At 52.8% G+C, this 18,690-nt stretch overlaps 1 protein-coding gene across 1 annotated transcript in view; it reads left to right on the forward strand.

Moving 5' to 3' along the window:
* Positions 1-18,259, forward strand: part of DNAH10 (dynein axonemal heavy chain 10) — a 61,052-nt gene extending 42,793 nt beyond the window's left edge. The window contains exons 58-79 of the mRNA XM_077308616.1: positions 123-304; positions 853-989; positions 1,404-1,621; positions 2,103-2,324; positions 3,113-3,260; positions 4,303-4,582; positions 4,873-5,102; positions 5,501-5,774; positions 6,172-6,276; positions 7,260-7,414; positions 7,928-8,082; positions 8,167-8,350; positions 9,037-9,237; positions 10,573-10,782; positions 11,415-11,510; positions 12,380-12,551; positions 13,861-13,992; positions 14,596-14,807; positions 15,343-15,510; positions 15,857-16,037; positions 17,131-17,276; positions 17,795-18,259. Coding sequence (XP_077164731.1) covers positions 123-304; positions 853-989; positions 1,404-1,621; positions 2,103-2,324; positions 3,113-3,260; positions 4,303-4,582; positions 4,873-5,102; positions 5,501-5,774; positions 6,172-6,276; positions 7,260-7,414; positions 7,928-8,082; positions 8,167-8,350; positions 9,037-9,237; positions 10,573-10,782; positions 11,415-11,510; positions 12,380-12,551; positions 13,861-13,992; positions 14,596-14,807; positions 15,343-15,510; positions 15,857-16,037; positions 17,131-17,276; positions 17,795-17,941 — 3,955 coding nt within the window. The 3' untranslated portion in view covers positions 17,942-18,259. The remainder of the gene's footprint in view (positions 1-122; positions 305-852; positions 990-1,403; positions 1,622-2,102; positions 2,325-3,112; positions 3,261-4,302; positions 4,583-4,872; positions 5,103-5,500; positions 5,775-6,171; positions 6,277-7,259; positions 7,415-7,927; positions 8,083-8,166; positions 8,351-9,036; positions 9,238-10,572; positions 10,783-11,414; positions 11,511-12,379; positions 12,552-13,860; positions 13,993-14,595; positions 14,808-15,342; positions 15,511-15,856; positions 16,038-17,130; positions 17,277-17,794) is intronic.
* Positions 18,260-18,690: the final 431 nt, after the last annotated feature.

Consider the following 18,690-nt stretch of genomic DNA (forward strand, 5'->3'; position numbering starts at 1 on the left):
CAAATGCTTTCTAATTTTTAAGCGGAACTTCCCTGTCATTGGAACCCGTTGCTCTAAAGCTGAAGGAAACATGCTGGCCCCTTCTTCTGAGGCCGAGTCCGTTGCCTTTGGGCTCCTTGCAGGTCCTTCGCCAAGCCCCCGAAGCAGGTGCAGACGGTTTGCGAGTGCATCCTCATCATGAGAGGCTACAAGGAGCTCAACTGGAAGACGGCCAAGGGCATGATGTCCGAGGCAAACTTCCTGCGGTCCCTCATGGAGATCGACTTCGACTCGATCACTCAGACCCAAGTGAAGTCAGTGCGAGGTACCTCAGTCACTGGGGTGAATCAGGGGCCCCGATCTGAGCCCCGGGGACCGAGAGTACAGATTCCTGGCATCCTTCGGTGTAGTGGTTGGGCACTGATAGAGCTATTCTGTCCGAGCAGGAATATCAGGGCTCCCTCAGCCTCACCTCCCTCACACGGTGTCTGTTGTGGGGAGAGGAAAGGGAAGCTGAACGTAAACCACTTTGAGACTCCTTTGGGTAGAGAAAAGCAACATCTAAGAACCAACTCTTCTTCTTCTTCTTCTCCTTCAGTAATCTCAGGGCTCTCTCAGCCTCAAAGGTCCAGGCTTTGGAAAAGAATTTAGCCTGAGACCGTGGGGAGTGGCTGCCAGGCTGAGCAGGCAATACTGACCTGAATGGACTAGGGAGGCAGCTGCAGGCATCCCTGTGTTCATGAATCTATTCATCCGACCCATTAAAACATCCATTCCCCCCAAAAAAATCAGAGTTCTGTTTTGGGTGGTGCTGCTATAATAGCTTCATTCTTTTTAGCTTGTCTCCCTGAAATGACTTTTTTTTTATTTGAGGGTTGCTGAAAAACTTGAACACGACTTTTGAAGAAATGGAAGTTGTCAGCAGAGCCGGCTTGGGGATGCTGAAATTCGTCGATGCCGTCATGAGCTACTGTGACGTCGCCAAGGAAGTCAAGCCCAAGAGAGAGAAGGTACGAGGCCAGAGCAGCCTCCAGAGCAGGGGCTGACGAGGAGAAGTCAGGCGGAAGGAGCCGTTTCTGGTCATCCCAAGTGGCCCTGGGGAATAGCTAATCAGTGCTGTGGTGAGCCCAAGGTCACCCAGCTGGTTGCGTGTGGAACAAGAGCAGGGAATCAAACCAAGCTCACCAGATTAGAAGTCCATGCTCCTAAGCACTACCCCAAGCTGGCTCTCAACTAGACCACCATGGTGCAGTAGAAGACAGCTCAGGCATTTGGCAGCGGAGAGTTGGACTTTGGTGGGAGACGGAAGCCACCCATTAGGTGGGATCTTACTGTAACTTCCCCACCGCTTCTGAGCATTTAGCGGTGTAAGAGCCAAGATGTGCCGCCTTCGGCTCCTGCTAGCTGCGTTCCTCTCCATGCAGGTGGCCAGACTGGAGCGGAACTTCTTCTTAAGCAAGCGGGAGCTGGAGAAGATCCAGGCGGAGCTGCTGGCCATTCAGAACGAGCTGAAGGCTCTGGGCGACAAATACGAGGCGGCCATCCGGGAGAAGCAGCAGCTCCAGGAAGAGGCGGAGATTATGGAGCGGCGGCTCATAGCCGCCGACAAACTCATCTCTGGCTTGGGATCCGAAAACATCAGGCAGGTGGAGGCCTCCGGAAGGGCAGGAACCACTTCCCTGGAAGGCCTTTTGGGGGGGACAGTGATGAGGGGGAGGCGGAACGGGAGAGCCCAAGCTTAGAAGCAGAGTTGATAGTTGGATGGGAGACCACCAAGGGAGATTCTGCATAGGAAGGCCACGGCCAACCATCCCTGCTTCTTACCTCCTTGCTGGGCTTGGTGCAAGCAGGGCCAGTTCTTGGATGGGAGACCTCCAAGGATTTGGGTGAAGTTCCTCCAAGGACCACAAGGGGGCATCACACGGAGGCGCCCCAATGACCTTTTGATTGCCTGATAATCCCATGATCTCCTGCCTTCCTGCCGCACGGTGAATCAATCGATCTCCCTTTCATGAGAACATCACCTCCACCGAACCACCCACGCCTGCTTGAGTAAGGGCTTTGAGGCCTGCCGTCTTGCTCTCTGCGGGGGAAGCCCCGTCCTCATTGGCTGCTTTGACCAGGTGGACCAACGATTTGGAGGAGCTCAAGAAGCGGAGGGTGAAGTTGCTGGGAGACTGCCTGCTGTGTGCCGCCTTCCTGAGCTACGAGGGCGCCTTCACCTGGGAATTCCGTGACGAGATGATCAAGGGGGTGTGGCAGAAAGATGTCCGGGACCGAGACATCCCTCTCAGCCAGCCCTTCCGGCTGGAGAACCTGTTGACCGATGATGTCGAAATTAGCAGGTAAGCCCGAGCGCTTCCCTCCTGTGTCCTCCCTTATTTGGGTCGGGAGAGCCCTGCTGGATCGGACCAGCGTCCTGTCTCACATAGGAGAGCCAACAGCAGGGCACTGAGGCCGAGGCCTTCATAAGAACATCAGAAGAGCCCTGCTGGGTCAGACCAGGGGCTCTTCTAGTCCAGGGGTAGTCAAACCGGCCCTCCAGATGTCCATGGACTACAATTCCCATGGGCCCCTGCCAGCGAATGCTGGCAGGGGCTCATGGGAATTTTAGTCCATGGACATCTGGAGGGCCACAGTTTGACTACCCCTGTTCTAATCCAGTCTCCTGTCTCATACAGTGAACAACTAATTCCTTGGAGGGCCAACAATAGGGCAGAGAGGCCAAGGTCTTCCCTCGTGTTGCCTCTTAGCTCTGGACTCGGAGGCTCAGGGCCGCTGAACTGAACCAAATTCCCCTTAAAAACCCCAACTTATACACACAAGCCACAAACCGATCTTCCTGCCAGTGCGTACTGTTGGTCAGTTTCTCTTTTAGCTGGCTGGGTCCAACGGACGGGAGGTCTCACTGACCATTATGAGTGGGTCAATGTGACCATATATGTTTCATGAGCCCCAGGTTGAGAAGGTCTGCTCTGTCCCCTAAAAGTACTCCCTACATGTGGCTCCAATGCACATGCGCTTATTTTGGGATGGATAGCCTGCTTCAGTGCTCCTGAGGCCTGCAAAGAGGAAGAGGGACCCCCCATTGCATCACAGGTCATCCCCCTCTCTTTTGTCACGTCCATTCAAGATGGGGGTCTCAGGGCCTGCCTCCCGACGAGCTCTCGGTTCAGAACGGCATCCTCACGACGCGCGCCAGCCGCTTCCCGCTGTGCATCGACCCGCAGCAGCAAGCGCTGAACTGGATCAAGAGGAAAGAAGAGAAAAACAACCTCCGAGTAAGCCTCGCTTTTCCAGCTGGCTCCTCTTCGTTCCCCTCCAGATGCCCATGGACTACAATTCCCACGAGCTCCTTTCAGCAAGGGTTCATGGGGATTGTAGTCCAAGGCCGGCAAGATAAATGTCTAACATCTATCTTGTCCTGATTTTACAGAGCTCGGGGTCACGTACAAAGTTCTCCTCTTTTCTATCTCCCCCCCCCCCCCCGGTGACCTGTGAGATTGGGTAGGCTGGCTCCATGGCTGGCTAATCCTGCAGGCAGCAAGTTAGGCTGGAAACGCTCTCCCTTTCCTGCTTCGGGATTGTCAATAAGTTCTGGTCCCCCTGGGAATGAGCGTGGCAGGCACTTGGACCTAGCTCAGATGGCCAGCCCACCTTTGACTCCACTTCCGAAAGCAAACAAGTGCCAGAGCCATGGTTGCCGAGAGGGGTCCTTGCTCCTTAGGCTGGGAAAAAGTGAGAAAACTGATCATTCATTTCATTCATTCATTCATTCATTCATTCATTCATTCATTCATTCATTCATTCATTCTGTGATTTCTGAACTTCCCTTCTTGGACTGGCTGTCTTGGGGCAGAGAACAGCATTTAATTTATAACATCAGCTACATCTCTTTAAAACAATTAAATACAATAGTATACATTAAAATTGGTTTAAGAAAACAAATTGCAAGTATCAATAAGCAACCTGTTGGTGTTTGTTCTGGTGTCTCTAAAGGAGTGGGGAGAGAACGATGAGAGCAGGTGAGGGAGGCCCAGCCAGATGCCTTAGATGTATTTCTGCTGCCCTCAGCTGTAAGCTTGGCGGAAGAGCTCCATTTTGCAGCCCCTGCGAAACTGAGTTGAGTTCCGTCAGGGCCCTAATCTCCTCCGGGAGCTCATTCCGTCAAGGGGGGGGGGGCAGGGCTGAAAAGACCAGATATGTTTTCGTTTCTCTAAGATGCTTATTTAGATCATCCTGAAAGAGAATTTGGTAGATAAAGAGGCTGGGTTTACAGACACAGTTGTGGTTTTCATCCCTGTGTCTTCTCCTCTCTGCCAGATGGCTTCCTTCACAGATCCCGATTTCCTTAAGCAACTGGAGATGGCCATAAAATACGGAAACCCTTTCTTGTTCCATGATGTGGACGAATATATTGACCCCGTGATTGATAACGTCTTAGAAAAGAATATCAAAAATGTCCAGGGCCGAATATTCATTGTTCTCGGTGACAAGGAGGTTGACTACGATGCCAATTTCAAGCTGTACCTGAACACCAAGCTGGCGAACCCTAGATATTCCCCAGCGGTGTTTGGGAAAGCGATGGTTATTAACTACACAGGTGAGCAAATACGGAAGGCTGGCAGACTGCATGTGGGGCTGGCACTGCCCATTGCCTGTTTCAAGATCCCAGCAGTTCTATTCCATTCAGGATGTGAACTGCTCTCCTCAGTAGGGGAAGGAAAACAGAGGGAACATTGATGCTGACATATCTATCCCCTGCCCTAAAAGTTACGTTCTCTGCTCTGCCTGGGAAGATAGAAGTGCAATATCATAGTTGCAAGAAGACCATGTTGGAGAGTTGAGCTTCTGCTAAGTGCCCTGTTGTGAAATCACCTCCCCCTCCTGCAGTTACTCTGAAAGGTTTAGAAGACCAGCTGCTCAGCGTTATCGTGGGGTCCGAAAGACGTGAACTAGAAGAGCAAAGAGAGCATCTCATCCAGGAGACATTTGAAAACAAAAACCTGCTGAAAGACCTGGAAGATTCCCTCCTCCGCGAGCTGGCAACGTCCACCGGGAACATGTTGGACAACGTCGACCTGGTGCACACTCTGGAGGAGACGAAAGCCAAAGCGAATGAGGTACAAGCAATCTGCATGGCCCCTGAAACCTTCCCAGCATGCAGCTGCCTTCCTTCCCCAGGGACATCTGAATAATGGGTGTTTGAAAAACGATTTAATGGGGAAATTAAGGAGAAGATCCACCACATAGAAGATTGGGGCAGCACCCCGCACGTTTTTGTCTCCCCACAAGCACACAAACAAAAGTGTTGCATTTCCACTTAGCTCAGGTGTTGTTTCATGGCTGCTTGGATTATGAATTCATTAAGTTTGTATACCACCCCTCCCCACAAATGGGCTCGGGGCGGTTCACAGCATAAAAACAAGCATCAATAAAACATCAGTGAAACCATCATAAAAACAAGCAGTACTGCTTCTGCATCTGGTTGAACCAATTCCTCCTCTCCCTTGCCACCCAGGTGTCCGAGAAGCTCAAGCTGGCTGAGAAAACTGCAGCAGACATCGACAAACTGCGCGATGGCTACCGCCCTGCCGCCAAGAGAGGGGCCATTTTGTTCTTCGTGCTGTCCGAGATGGCCCTCGTGAACACCATGTACCAGTACTCCTTGACGGCCTTCTTGGACGTCTTCGGCCTGTCCCTTCGGAAATCGATCCCCGACACCATTCTTGCCAAAAGGCTGCGAAACATCATGGACACTTTGACATTTAACATATACAACTATGGCTGCACAGGTTGGTCTGACCCAAAGCTGTTCACACAGGAATAGACGGGGGATGAGAGAGAATCCATCTGGTGGAGAGAAGGGCTGGAGACGAGAGTCTGGGCTTATGGTGGGTAGGAAACGATGCCCAGAGCTTGAAAAACAGTAGACCAAATTACTGGTTAGTACAGGTCTCATTTCTGGCCCTTCAGGACTTAAGGAGGGTCAATGAGAATGATTCATAGGATCATAGAGTTGGAAGGGGCTCTCAGGCCATCTAGTCCAACCCCCTGCTCAAAGCAGGATCAACCTAGAATCATAAATTTGGGGTCAGAATCTGAGAATTGGCTTGGGCCCTTATTACATCTGGAGGGGGTGTTTTTCCCTCCCCCATCCAGAAACTGAGAGGGTTGTGGTTTCTTTCCCAGGCTTGTTTGAGAAACACAAGTTACTGTTCTCCTTCAACATGACCATCAAAATCGAACAGGCCGATCACAGAGTCCCTCAGGACGAACTGGACTTCTTTTTGAAAGGTAGCGTCAGATAATCGTCTAGTGCTCGGAACGAGACGTGGTCAGGTTACACCCGGGTACAAAAACTACTGGCTCACGATGTAGCTTAGACCACGAAAAGAGCCCTGCTGGATCAGACCAACAGTCCATCTTGTACAAGCATCCTGTCTCACGTAGTGCTGACCAATTCCTGTGGTGGGCCAAGAACAGGGCAGGGAGGCTGAGACCTTCCCTTGAGGTTGCCTCCTGGCTCTGGGATTCGGAGACTTAGTGCTGGAGAAAGAGGACATTTCCCTTTGATAGATTTATGCTCTATGATTGTATCTAATCTTGCTTTAAAGTTGTGTATTCCTGTGGCATCATAACATCCTCTGGCAGCAAATTCCACTATTTAGTTGCTGTCTGCGTAAAGTGGTATTTCCTTTTCTCCTTCCTGAACCTACTGCCCATCAGCTTCCTTGGATGCCCTTGAGGTCTAGAATTTTAGGAGGGGAGAAAAAATTATTATTATCAACTCTCTCTACCCCATGCATAATTTTACAAACCTCTATCATGCCCCCGCCCTTAGTCATCTCTTTTCTAAACTGAAAACCCTTCACCCTTTTCTTCTATGGAAAGTGAACAGTTCCTGTCTGTAGCATGGCCTAGTGGTTAAGAGCAGCAGCTTCAGATCCGGAGAGCTGGGCTTGATTCCCCACTCCTCCTCCACAGGCAGCCAGCTGGGGGACCTTGGGCCAGTCACAGACCTGTTAGAGCTGTTCTAGAGCAGTTCTCTCAGGATTCTCTCAGGCCCACCTCCCTCCCTCCCAGGGTGTTGTGGGGAGAGGAAGTGAAGGGGATTGCAAGCCACTTTGAGACTCTTTCAGGTAGTGAAAAGCGGGGTATAAAATACAATTCTTCATCTTCGTGGCTTACTGTCCTACTTAGGGAACTTACGTCCATTTTGCCCCCTTCCCTTTGCAAACGGACTGTGGCACTCGTTGAAATTTCCGTCCCGTTCCCAGGCAATCTTTCTCTGGAGAAGAGTGCCCGAAAGAAGCCGTGCGCCTGGCTTTCCGACCAAGGCTGGGAAGACATAATCCGCGCCGCAGAGCTGTTTCCCGAACAGTTTGGGTCTCTTCCAGACGACGTGGAGTACAACCCGGACGAGTGGAAAGCCGTGAGCGAAATCCCGCCTCCTGAAGTGCCTGTTCCCCTTGGGGGCCTTCCGCCTTTCCCTTGGCCTGAGCCGGGGTGACCCTCATGTGGAGGAGGACCTCTTGACCCTCCCATATCAAATCAGAGCCATTTCCCCATCCCAGACACAGTCCCCCCATCCACCACCACTGGAGGGTTTTAAAAAAATGTCAGTTGATATATTGTTATGTTATAGCTGAATCCCCACTGGTTCTTCCCCCTCTACCAAAATAAGTCTCTGGCCTGCTTTTTTGCTGGAGGGATGGGAGGGGGGTGGCTGTTATAAAGGAGGGGAAGGAGAGGGAAAGTGTGGGGCAACCTTGTGGAAGCTTTGTTGCCACTGCCCTGAGCTGGGAGACCCTCTATCCGGTCCCGACTTTAGGAAGAAAAACCCTTTTGGCCCCTTCTTGGCAAAGCAAGCCCCAAGTGAGCCTTCAGCACTGAGGCATGCTCTCTCCCTCCCTTCTCCCTCTGTCTCTCCCGTTTTCCTCCCCAGTGGTACGATCTCGACGCCCTGGAACAAGTCCCGTTTCCCATGGCCTATGGGCGGGCCCTCACCAAATTCCAGAAGCTGCTGCTCTTGCGCTGCTTCCGGGTGGATCGCGTGTATCGCGCAGTGACCGACTACGTCACTCTCACCATGGGGGTGAAGTAAGTGACCCCTCCCATCTTGTCACCCAGGGAAAACCGGAGGGCCGTGCCTGGCTCCAATGCAGCTCCCCCTCTCCTCCCCAGGTACGTCCAGCCTCCCGTCATCAGCTTCGAAGCCATCTTTGACCAGAGCACCCCGAATTCGCCCATCGTCTTTATCCTGAGCCCCGGCTCTGACCCAGCCAGCGACCTGATGAAGCTGGCCGAACGGACGGGCTTTGGAGGGAACCGGCTGAAGTTCCTGGCCATGGGCCAAGGGCAGGAGAAGGTAAACTCAGTCGTCAGAGCCAGGGTTCTCTGCGAGGCTCTCGGGGCCGCTCTGGCCCAACAAGCACTGCCTTTTGTCTGCTCCCAACTGCAGGACTTTGTGGGCGGCCTGCTTGGTCCTTAAGCCCGACAGGGTGGAAAGCAAACGCATTGTGCCAGGGGGAAGTTCTAAGCTTCATTTTTCGGCATGGACTGCACCACTGGCCCTGAGAATGTGGGGATTACCAAAGCAGCTGCGCAGACTTGCCGAGTCCACCTTTGTGCACTCACCCAGCGCACTGCAGAAAGCTCTGCATGCCTCAGTGGAACAAAGGGACTGCTGTCCTCCTGCTCCCAAATCCAAGATTCACAATGTCAGTCGTTACTGCAAGGTGGCTGTCTTCTTCGGTGGCCGTCTTCCACTGTTTCGGCCAAGAGCGGTGGCTTCTAATTGGGCTTGATTCCCCGCTCCTCCACATGCAGCCAGCTGGGTGACCTCGGGCTAGTCAGAGTCCTGTTAGTGCTGTTCTCACGGAGCAGTCCTGTCAGAGCTCTCACAGCCCCTCCTCCCTCACCGGGTGTCTGTTGTGCGGAGAGGAAGGGAAGGCGACTGTCATCTGCTTTGAGACTCCTTCAGATAGGGAAAATCGGGGTATTAAAAGCGACTCTCCTTCTCTAACCCCGTTCCTTTCCTTTCCTTTCCTCCAGTTGGCGCTGCAGTTGCTGGAGAGCGCCGTGGCAAGGGGTCAGTGGCTGATGCTCCAGAACTGCCACCTCTTGGTGAAGTGGCTGATCGACTTGGAGAAGGCGCTCGAGAAGATCGTGAAGCCGCACCCGGATCTCCGCTTGTGGCTGACGACGGACCCGACCAAGGGCTTTCCCATTGGCATCCTCCAGAAATCCCTCAAGGTACGGCGCGCCTTGAATGGCTGGCGCGGGGCTCCCCAGATGTATTTCCCCCAGGGCTGGCCCCATTGCCCCATAGGTATCCAAGCGAGCCGCAGGTTCAAACCCCCAACTCTTAGCTGCTGTGTCGGCACACGAAATGGGTTTGGCTCTGGTTTTCTGAGTCAAGGACGGCAGAGCTCAGTGGCCAAGCCGAAGGAGGTGCGCTCGTTGTGTGCTGCATGGTCGACCGATGAACACATTAAGCCCACGTCTCTGCCGAGGTGCGCCTCTGGGTCAGTGGGGCAGACGCCCAGAGAGGAGGACGGGATTGAGCTGGTCCCCGTCGGCCTGTCATCACGCCCCAGCTGACCTGATTACTTTCACATTGCAGACTGGAGAAGCCGCAATAATGACCTTTCAGCAATAAGTCCCCTTCTCCTTTTGTAAGCCCCTCTCGTTAATTTAATCGCCTCATCGGCCAGATGTTGATGCAAGAAAGCAATGCCCCGGAATGCCGTTAGGGTATGCTTCCCCGCTCCGGTGGCGGCGGCCTGCAAGCGGCTTGCTCTCGAGGAGCCCTGGCCAGGCCAGTGGGATCGGCAGAGAATGTCTGCTTTGCCTGCAGAAAGCCTGTGAATTCTTCCGCTGAAAGGACTTCAGTAGAAGAACTGCCGGAGTGAGACTTTGGGGAATCAGAGGAGACACCCTTGAGCTCCGTGGATCCGGCAAATTCACACGTGGGGTTTTGGGAGGTGGGTAATTGCAAGAAATCCAAAATACCACCAGGGCTACATAGATAACCCTGGAAGTCCTTCTGCGGCAGGACAAAGCAGCAAAGTCCTTTAAGGAGCATGCAGAAGACTAGTAAAATTTGGGGCAGGGAGGGAGTTTTCTGGAGTCACTACTCACCTCTTCAGGTAGAGCAAGATGGGTAGCTGTGCTAGTCTGTCACAGCTGAAACAAACAAGAATCCAGGAGCACCTTCAAGACCAACTACATTGGTGGCAAGATATGAGCACTTGTGAGTCGCAGCTCCCTTCTTCAGATCCAGCCAGGTGGTGAGTCCCTCTGCTGGAAATCCCGCCTCTCTCCAAGATATAAGAGCAGGTGGACTCACATTCTAGCTGTGACTCACAAAACTCTCCAGGTGCTGCTGGACTCTGGCTCTTTTCTCGTGCGGCAAGGCCAAAGATGCAGGCAGTGGCTTCATCTGCTTAATGAGCCTCCATTAATCAGCTGGGGCTTTCATTTCTTTTCCTGTGAAATGTTGGCAGGGCCTGGGTGGGTTGTGGCTTGGGCCGAAAGGGGCCCCCCAACAGAATGCCCCAGCCGCCTTCCTTTTCTCCCCCGTGTCAGGTGGTCACTGAGCCCCCCAACGGGCTGAAGCTGAACATGAGGGCCACCTACTTCAAGATCTCCCACGACTCTCTTGACCAGTGCCCCCACCCAGCCTTCAAGTCCTTGGTCTACGTCCTCGCCTTTTTCCATGCTGTGGTTCAGGAGAGGAGGAAATTCGGGAAGATCGGCTGGAACGTGCCTTACGATTTCAATGAATCCGATTTCCAGGCGAGTAGAAGAGGGAAACGCCCCACCCTGCCGCTCCCGGCCCGGCTTCCTGGTTTCCATGATGGGTCCCTTCCCACAAAAGTCCGGCTTGCGTCCTGAAGGGTTTTGCTTTAACTTAAACAGGCCACACACGTCCGCAAGCACTCCTCACCCCCCCCCCCCATCCCTAATATTGAAGCTTCTCCCCACCTTTGCCGTTTGCATATTCCTCAGGTCCCTGCATGCAGCCCCCTAGCCTTTGATTGGCATTGCGATCCCCCCTCCCAATTTGTGTTGAGAAAATGAGGGCGATGTTAGCCATCCAGTCGCGTCTGACCCTTGGTGGTCCTACAGCTCCTCTGTCACCACATTTCTTTTCTCGCACCGTCTTGCAAGAAGGCGCTGCTAACTTCACAAGCTGCTAACTTCACTGGCAGTCTTCAAGCAAAGGTTGGATACACACTTTTCTTGGATGCTTTAGGATGCTTTGGGCTGATCCTGCATTGAGCAGGGGGTTGGACTAGATGGCCTGTGTGGCCCCTTCCAACTCTATGATTCTGTGATTCTATGATTCAGATTCTGCAGGGGCCGAAGGTGTCCACGGTCAGGTGTCCCTAACTTTCTCGCCTCGCTCCCTTGGTCTCCCTCCCTAGGTCTGCATGGAAATCCTCAATACTTACTTGACCAAAGCCTTCCAGCAGAGCGATGACCGAATCCCTTGGGGGAGCCTCAAGTATCTCATTGGGGAGGTGAGTGTGGAGCTGAAAATGTGCTTCTTCATTCTGTTCTCAAATGTCTATGCCACCCTTCCCTGAGGACCCAGGGCGGCTTACAGCATACTGTATAACAGGGGTAGTCAAACTGCGGCCCTCCAGATGTCCATGGACTACAATTCCCAGGAGCCCCCTGCCAGCAAACGCTGGCAGGGGGCTCCTGGGAATTGTAGTCCATGGACATCTGGAGGGCCGCAGTTTGACTACCCCTGCTGTATAACAATCAGGTTTACATTGAAAAATGCCTAGAGCCCATCGACTTCCCTCAGCCTTTCCCTCTCGGCCCTAGAAACCTACCCTTAAAAAAAGAAATCAGAGTCCAGTGGCACCTTTAAGGCCAACAAAGATTGATTTAGGCCGTGAGCTTTTGGGTGCAAGCACTCTTCCTCAGACTAAATGAACCACCACCGCAACTGTGGAGATAGAAGGCCAAAGCAAATTGTGGCAAATCAGGAAAGTGTGTCGTAATAGCCAAATTAAGCCATATGACGATTCTTTGCTGAAACACCGCATCAGTCCTTTTGAAAAGAGAGTCCATAGCACCTTGAAGACGAACAAAGATTTCTTCAAGGCGTGAGCTTTCGAGTGCATGCGCGCATGCACTCGAAAGCTCACGCCTTGAAGAAATCTTTGTTCGTCTTCAAGGTGCTCCTGGACTCTACTTTTGTTGTGCTACTTCAAGCCAACACGGCCACCCACTTAACACAAGGAAGGTGCGCTTATCACAAGCCTCAGTAGCAAAAGCCAGAGGGCAGAAGGCTCTTGCTGCCTGGTGGCCCCGTCTCAGGCAGAGAGGGCTCCATGCAGCGCAGCAGCACCTCAAGACTCCCCTTGCTGGCTTCCAGGTGATGTACGGCGGGCGGGCCATCGACAGCTTTGACCGGCGCATCCTCACCATCTACATGGATGAATACCTGGGGGACTTCATCTTCGACACCTTCCAGCCCTTCCACTTTTTCTGCAATGACGACGTTGACTACAGAATCCCCGAAGGGACTACGAAGGACGAGTTTGTTGGTAAGCCGGGCCGTCGGTCTTTCCGCCCGTCTCCCATCAGGGACTCAAAAGCGGCTCGCACCAAGGTCCCTCTGAGGCCTCCCGTCCGTGCGCAGGCCAGATGTGAGCTGCCTGCAGGGGGGCTGCCTTCCAGCCGCACAGGGATCACCGTGTTGGTCTCAACGTCTCATCAACAGCCATGGTTCCGAGAGACATTTGGCCTCCTCTCCAGTTGCCATCCTCATGGATCTAGTGGACAATGACTGGGGAGGACATCCCAGGGGAGCTTTGCCACCTGACTTTCCAGCGACTCCGGAGTGGGAAAGAAGAGGCAGTGATCACCTCTGCAAGCTTCACCCCGTTTGCAGGCCGTCATTGGCAGTGGCTGCCCTTTTCAAGTCTCTGTTGTCCCACTGGAGAACTGTGTGCAAGCCCAGCTGCCTGGTGGCTTCTAGCCTCTGTGCCCTGACCGGGGTGGCCCACGGTAGCCTGGTCTTGCCAGATCCTGGGTGGGAGACCAGCAAGGAAGTCCAGGCAGGCAAGGGCCAACCACCTAGGTTCAACCCTGTCCTGCCCCAGATAGCCTAGGCAACACTGACCTCATCAGATATCAAAAGCTGGCCAGTACTTGGGTGGCCAGTCATGGGCCTGGAGGGGGGTGGGAAGGGGAGGAGCCCTGAGTGGGCGTGTCCACAGCTCTGCTTCCCAACCATGTGATGCACCATCGTGCCACTTCTGGGGTTTCTCGAAGCCTGAAGACTGTTTCAGGGGTTTCTCAAGGGTAATGAAGTTGAGAAAGGCTATTTTAGAGGATGCAGAAATCGGTAATTTGCACAACCACTCGACTGTTTCTCATTTTGACTGTCGACACAAAATGCATTTTAAAAGAAAAGCGAATGGTGTACTTCACGAACCCTCACAGCAGCGACGCTGCAGCTCAGGTCGGACTTCCGCAGGGGCCGGACTGGACTTCTTTGGTCTAATCAGAAACAGGCCCCACTTCTTCTTCCCAAAGTATTGGAACACATCCAGCTGCTTTCTCCTGAGTCATCCTGTTATCTGTCAAGGTCACCCGACTGTGTACCCTGATAGGCGGCAGCTCTCCAGAGTCTCAGAAGTAGATATCTAACAAATTACCCGCTACCCGATCCTTGGCATCACCCTCACCAGAAACAGAACCCAAGATGTTTGGCACGCAAAGCAAAGGCTCTTCCACTGAGCCACTGCCCCACACCTCGAAGGAACTCTTTCGTCTGCCTGGTGTTCAGATTCTGGTTGGGTGTACCTGTACACTGACCCACACCTCCCTTCTCGTGTTCTCATTATGCAGAAGAGATCGAATCCCTTCCTCTCGCCAACACTCCAGAAGTCTTTGGCCTCCATTCAAATGCGGAAATTGGCTACTATACTCAGGCAGCTCGGGACATGTGGTCACACCTTTTGGACCTGCAGCCACAAACAGGTATGACTTTTGATTGCCATAAGCCCGAAAGCTCGTCCTGAAAGCCTCTGTGAAACCTTAGAACCCAGCCTCAAAGCAACCGCTGGTCCCCATTAGTGGATGAGTGCCCATGAATCTTCCAGAGAGACACCCCCCTCCCTCCCTCCCTCCCGCTCTTTGGAATTGGTCTCTCAACATGCCATTAGAGGGAGATTCTAATCCAGTTAAGCGAGAACTTTCTGGGTGAATCTGAAACGGAGAGGGGTGGGGGGCGTTCCCCCACCCCTGGATTCTGGGAATTGAATTTTGCAGGGCAGCTCGTCTTTCAGACACGGCCAGATGTCTGAAGTGGATTAAGGCTTACATTATCCAAATGTAATATATTAAATGGTCTTACGGACATGCCTTTTAAAACAGAATCGATTCTGGCATCTGATAGCTCACGCTTAAGCTCTGCGACTGGATTTAGAAAAAAAACACCCCACTTTGGATCGCAGGGGTAAAACTGAACTGGGAGCCCTTTATGAAGAAAAGACTGACCCGATGATCAGACAGTTGCCCTGTTGGATTTTGTCCTTGGTGCAAACGTGGCCGCTTTTGACCTCAAAACCGGTTTCATTGCAGGCGAATCGAGTGCCGGGATCAGTCGGGATGAATACATCGGGCAAGTGGCCAAGGACATCGAGAACAAGATGCCTGCGGTCTTCGACATCGACCACATCCGAAAGACGTTCGGGACAGATATCACACCGACCACGGTGGTGCTCCTCCAGGAACTGGAACGCTTTAACAAACTCATGATTCGTATGACCAAATCACTGGCTGAGCTGCAGAGGGTAAGGGAAGCTCCCAGTAACATCCGAAGAGCCCTGCTGGGTCAGGCCAGGGAGGGCCCATCCAGTCCAGCCTCCTGCCTCACACGGCAGCCAGCCAGCTCCCCTGGAGGGCTTAGCGGTCGAGGCTTCCGATGTTGCCTCCTGGCTCTGCGACTCAGAGGCATAGTGCCATTGGGACATTAGGGATATGCACCAAAGAAAAAATGGGTCGTTTAGGTTCAGACGGGGATTCGGATATACCCGAATCACACAAATCCCAGTTTTGGGACAGAGCTTCGGATGGTGTGATTTAGCTACAGCCAAATCAATTCAGGTCCAAGGCATCTAAAGGGACCTAAATCTCTCTTTAAATGCCTCCAAGACTGCCAAACAGCTGATCCCACTGGGAGAGGTCCCTCAGAGGGATCAGCTGTTTGTTGGGCTGTTGGGGGGGGGGCAATTCAAACCACCTGACAGCCCCCCGGTGGGATCCGCTCCTAGCTGGACAACCGTTACAGGTGAGCAACCCTGTCTTCTCTGGTTCCTCTCCCCCCAGGCCTTGGCCGGGGAAGTTGGAATGAGCAACGAACTGGATGATGTGGCTCGGGCCCTTTTTAACGGGCAGATCCCCAGTATCTGGAGGAAGCTGGCCCCCGACACGCTGAAAACACTGGCAAACTGGATGATTCATTTTCGGAGCAGGCACAGCCAGTACATCACATGGGTGAGTGCAAGACCAGGGGTTTGCTTTGGAACATGCTCCTCAAGCGTGCCGTGCGAAGGGCAAAAAGCTCACGGAAGGACTTAAATACACCCAAATATTTCAGGAGAGGTTCTGAGCTTCTCTGCCTCCTCTGTTGGGTCCTCACAACAGTCCTGCGAGGTGGGTCATGCCCAGCGTGTGACAGAATTGTGGTCGCCCAGGGAACTCCCTGGCAAAACAGAAGCGTCAGCCCAGGTCTGCCCCAAGTTCTCATCCGCTGCCATGCTCACTGCATTGCCTGGCCGAGCCACATTGCGCCTGGAATTCTTTGGGCCCGGTAACGACACACTCGTGTTTGCATTTGCAGGCAGAAGAGAGCGAGCCCAGCGTCATGTGGCTGTCAGGACTGCACATCCCCGAGTCTTACCTCACGGCGCTTGTTCAGGCAACCTGCAGGAAGAACAGCTGGCCCCTGGATCGCTCCACCTTGTATACCCAGGTGACCAAATACAGGACGGCCGATGAAGTCACCGAACGCCCCGGCCAAGGTAGGCCTCTGGCTAACGCTTTGTGAGGTTCCCGTTGTACAAGAGCACGGCTGTTTTGGTAGCAGCTCTCCTATTTTGGTTCACATCATTTCCTAACAAGGACAGGAAGGGAAGGCTTCCCCCGGCCCCCAGCCCCCTCGCATGCAAGGCAGAGCTTCTTCCGTTGGCCGCCCTGCACTTTCCAGCAAAATTGGGGGTTGAATGTTTTGTTTAATTTTTACTTATACCTGCAACATGTCCTTAGCGCCCCAGCAGAGAGGGAGAAACTGTTCTGGGAATTCAGTTCAGGAGCCTTGCCGTTTTGGTCTGAAACAACAGAACAAAGTCAGAGTCCAGTGGCACCTTTAAGACCAACAAAATGTCATTCAGGGTGTATACTTTTGTGCGCATGCACCACACGTATGTAACTGAAGAAGCGTACACCCAGAATTAAACTTTGTTGGTCTTAAAGGAGCCCCTGGACGCCCATCTTGTTCTACTCGGTGAATTATGCGCACTTAGAAACTTAAGCTGAAATTTACAGTCATTCATTATGTTTTAAAAATGTCTTTCACTCTAGTGCAGGGGTAGTCAAACTGCGGCCCTCCAGATGTCCATGGACTACAATTCCCAGAAGCCCCTGCCAGCAAATGCTGGCAGGGGCTTCTGGGAATTGTAGTCCATGGACATCTGGAGGGCCGCAGTTTGACTACCCCTGCTCTAGTGGTTAATAAATGGACTTTTGCCATTAGTATAACTCATTGATGGGGAGGGAGGGTGGTGCAGTGGTTAGCGATACTGTCTCAGCCATCGTACCCCAGGCTGGCCTGGTCATATCTGCATGTGGAAGTCAAGCAGGGCCAGTCCTTACACAGCTCACCCTGGGAGACGGGCTCTTGGGCAGAGGCAGGTGGATCCATCGCACAGCCCTAGAATAAAGAGCCAGAGACTTCCACAGAGTCTTTATGTGAGAAGCACTTGAGGGCTCACTAGAACAAAATCATGAGCTTCGCAGAATAATGCATTCGAGGGTCTGGAGTGCATTCCTAACCACAGAACGGCTACTCCGCACTCCTGTGCTCACGTGGTTCTGGCTTCCCCCTCCGCCCACCAGGGTGTTTTGTTTCCGGCCTGTACCTGGAAGGAGCTGACTGGGACCTGGAAAACAGCTGCCTCATCAAGAGCAAACCCAAAGTGCTGGTGGTCGACCTGCCCATCCTCAAGATCATCCCCATCGAGGCCCATCGGCTCAAGCTGCAGGTAGGGGCTGCCAAGGGCAGGAGGTTTAGGGTTCTCCTCAAACAGCGGGGGACCTGGGGCCAACGCCTTTGGGAACTTTGCCCACCCCCAGTAACCAAACACACGCAGCTGCTAGTGGTGGTTGGACTGTCCATGTAATTTCAGGCAGGTCTGTAGGTGCAGACATCCCCCAACCCCTCCCCTGAAATTTTGAGATGGCTTCCAGGGCGCCTGGTGCGAAGAGTCTTTCCTGCCGTCAGCCCACCTGCAGCTCCGACAGGCACTGGAGCATCGCAGCTGTGAGCGAGCAAACCCAACCCTACGAGAAATGTCTCTCCTCAGTATAGGAGTGCTCCGTTTCCAGCGTAGCCACGTGTCTATCTGGAACGTCACGAGCTCTTTGCTGCCTTCTGCTCAGAAGAGCCAAGATCCAGAGCTGCCTAATAGTCCCCACAATTCGCAAACCATACAGGTGACGCTTTGGATCCCCCTGCAGAGGCTGAGTGACGCCTTTGTCTCTGTCGCTTGCTTCCCCTCAGAACACCTTCCGGACCCCCGTGTACACCACGTCCATGAGGAGGAACGCCATGGGCGTGGGCCTGGTCTTCGAAGCTGATCTGTTTACCACAAGGCATATTTCGCACTGGGTACTGCAGGGGGTCTGCCTCACGCTGAACGCCGACTAGCGGCTGGCCCTCAAAGACCTGTGGTTTCACTCCCTCTTCCTCACCCTAACCCTAACCCTCACATTTTACTGGTTTGGCTAAAAATATTTTTTTAAGGAGCGCTCTTTTGTTGTTGTTTATTTAAACACAGTTGTATGACAGTCACTTGTTTGAAAGTAAAGTTTTAAAAAAAAACTTTGAGAAATAGTGCTTTTTGGCCAGAAGGTGCAGGAGATGTAAATAATTAGATTCCTTTGAACGCTCTCCCCCTTAGCTGGTGCCAAGCAGGACTCCCAGTGAAATCAGACACGGACTAGCATATATTTTGGGGGGGGGGGGGGGATCACAGGATTGTAAGAAAGATTCAGTGTTTTTAATTGTACAGTACAGTTCTCATGTTAGGTTTGTTTTCCAGCACTGGACATGGGAATAAAGAGAAGATATAGATGAGAGACCCAAACCAGGGGTGGGTAATGCAATACATTTTGAAATGTTTTCTGCTTCAAAGTAAAAATTTCTCTCTAAGACAGACTGAAGTGCGGGCTTGTGAAGAAAAATCCTGATACGTAAGGATAAATTTGCACAATGAGTCAGGGAGGCAAGAATAGGTTAGAGACCCCCCACCCCACCCACCCCCAGAAATACCACGCAAGTTAAGGACAGGGTGTTAAATGTGGCTGGCCAATATTACGGGGTTTCCAGTAGAGTGGCTGCAAGGAGCCAAGCCACAGGCTAAATCCCAGAATGAAGCATGCAGCTAGGTGAAGAGC

The sequence above is a fragment of the Paroedura picta genome, chromosome 13 (genome assembly GCF_049243985.1).
Source record: "Paroedura picta isolate Pp20150507F chromosome 13, Ppicta_v3.0, whole genome shotgun sequence".
Lineage (NCBI taxonomy): Eukaryota > Metazoa > Chordata > Lepidosauria > Squamata > Gekkonidae > Paroedura > Paroedura picta.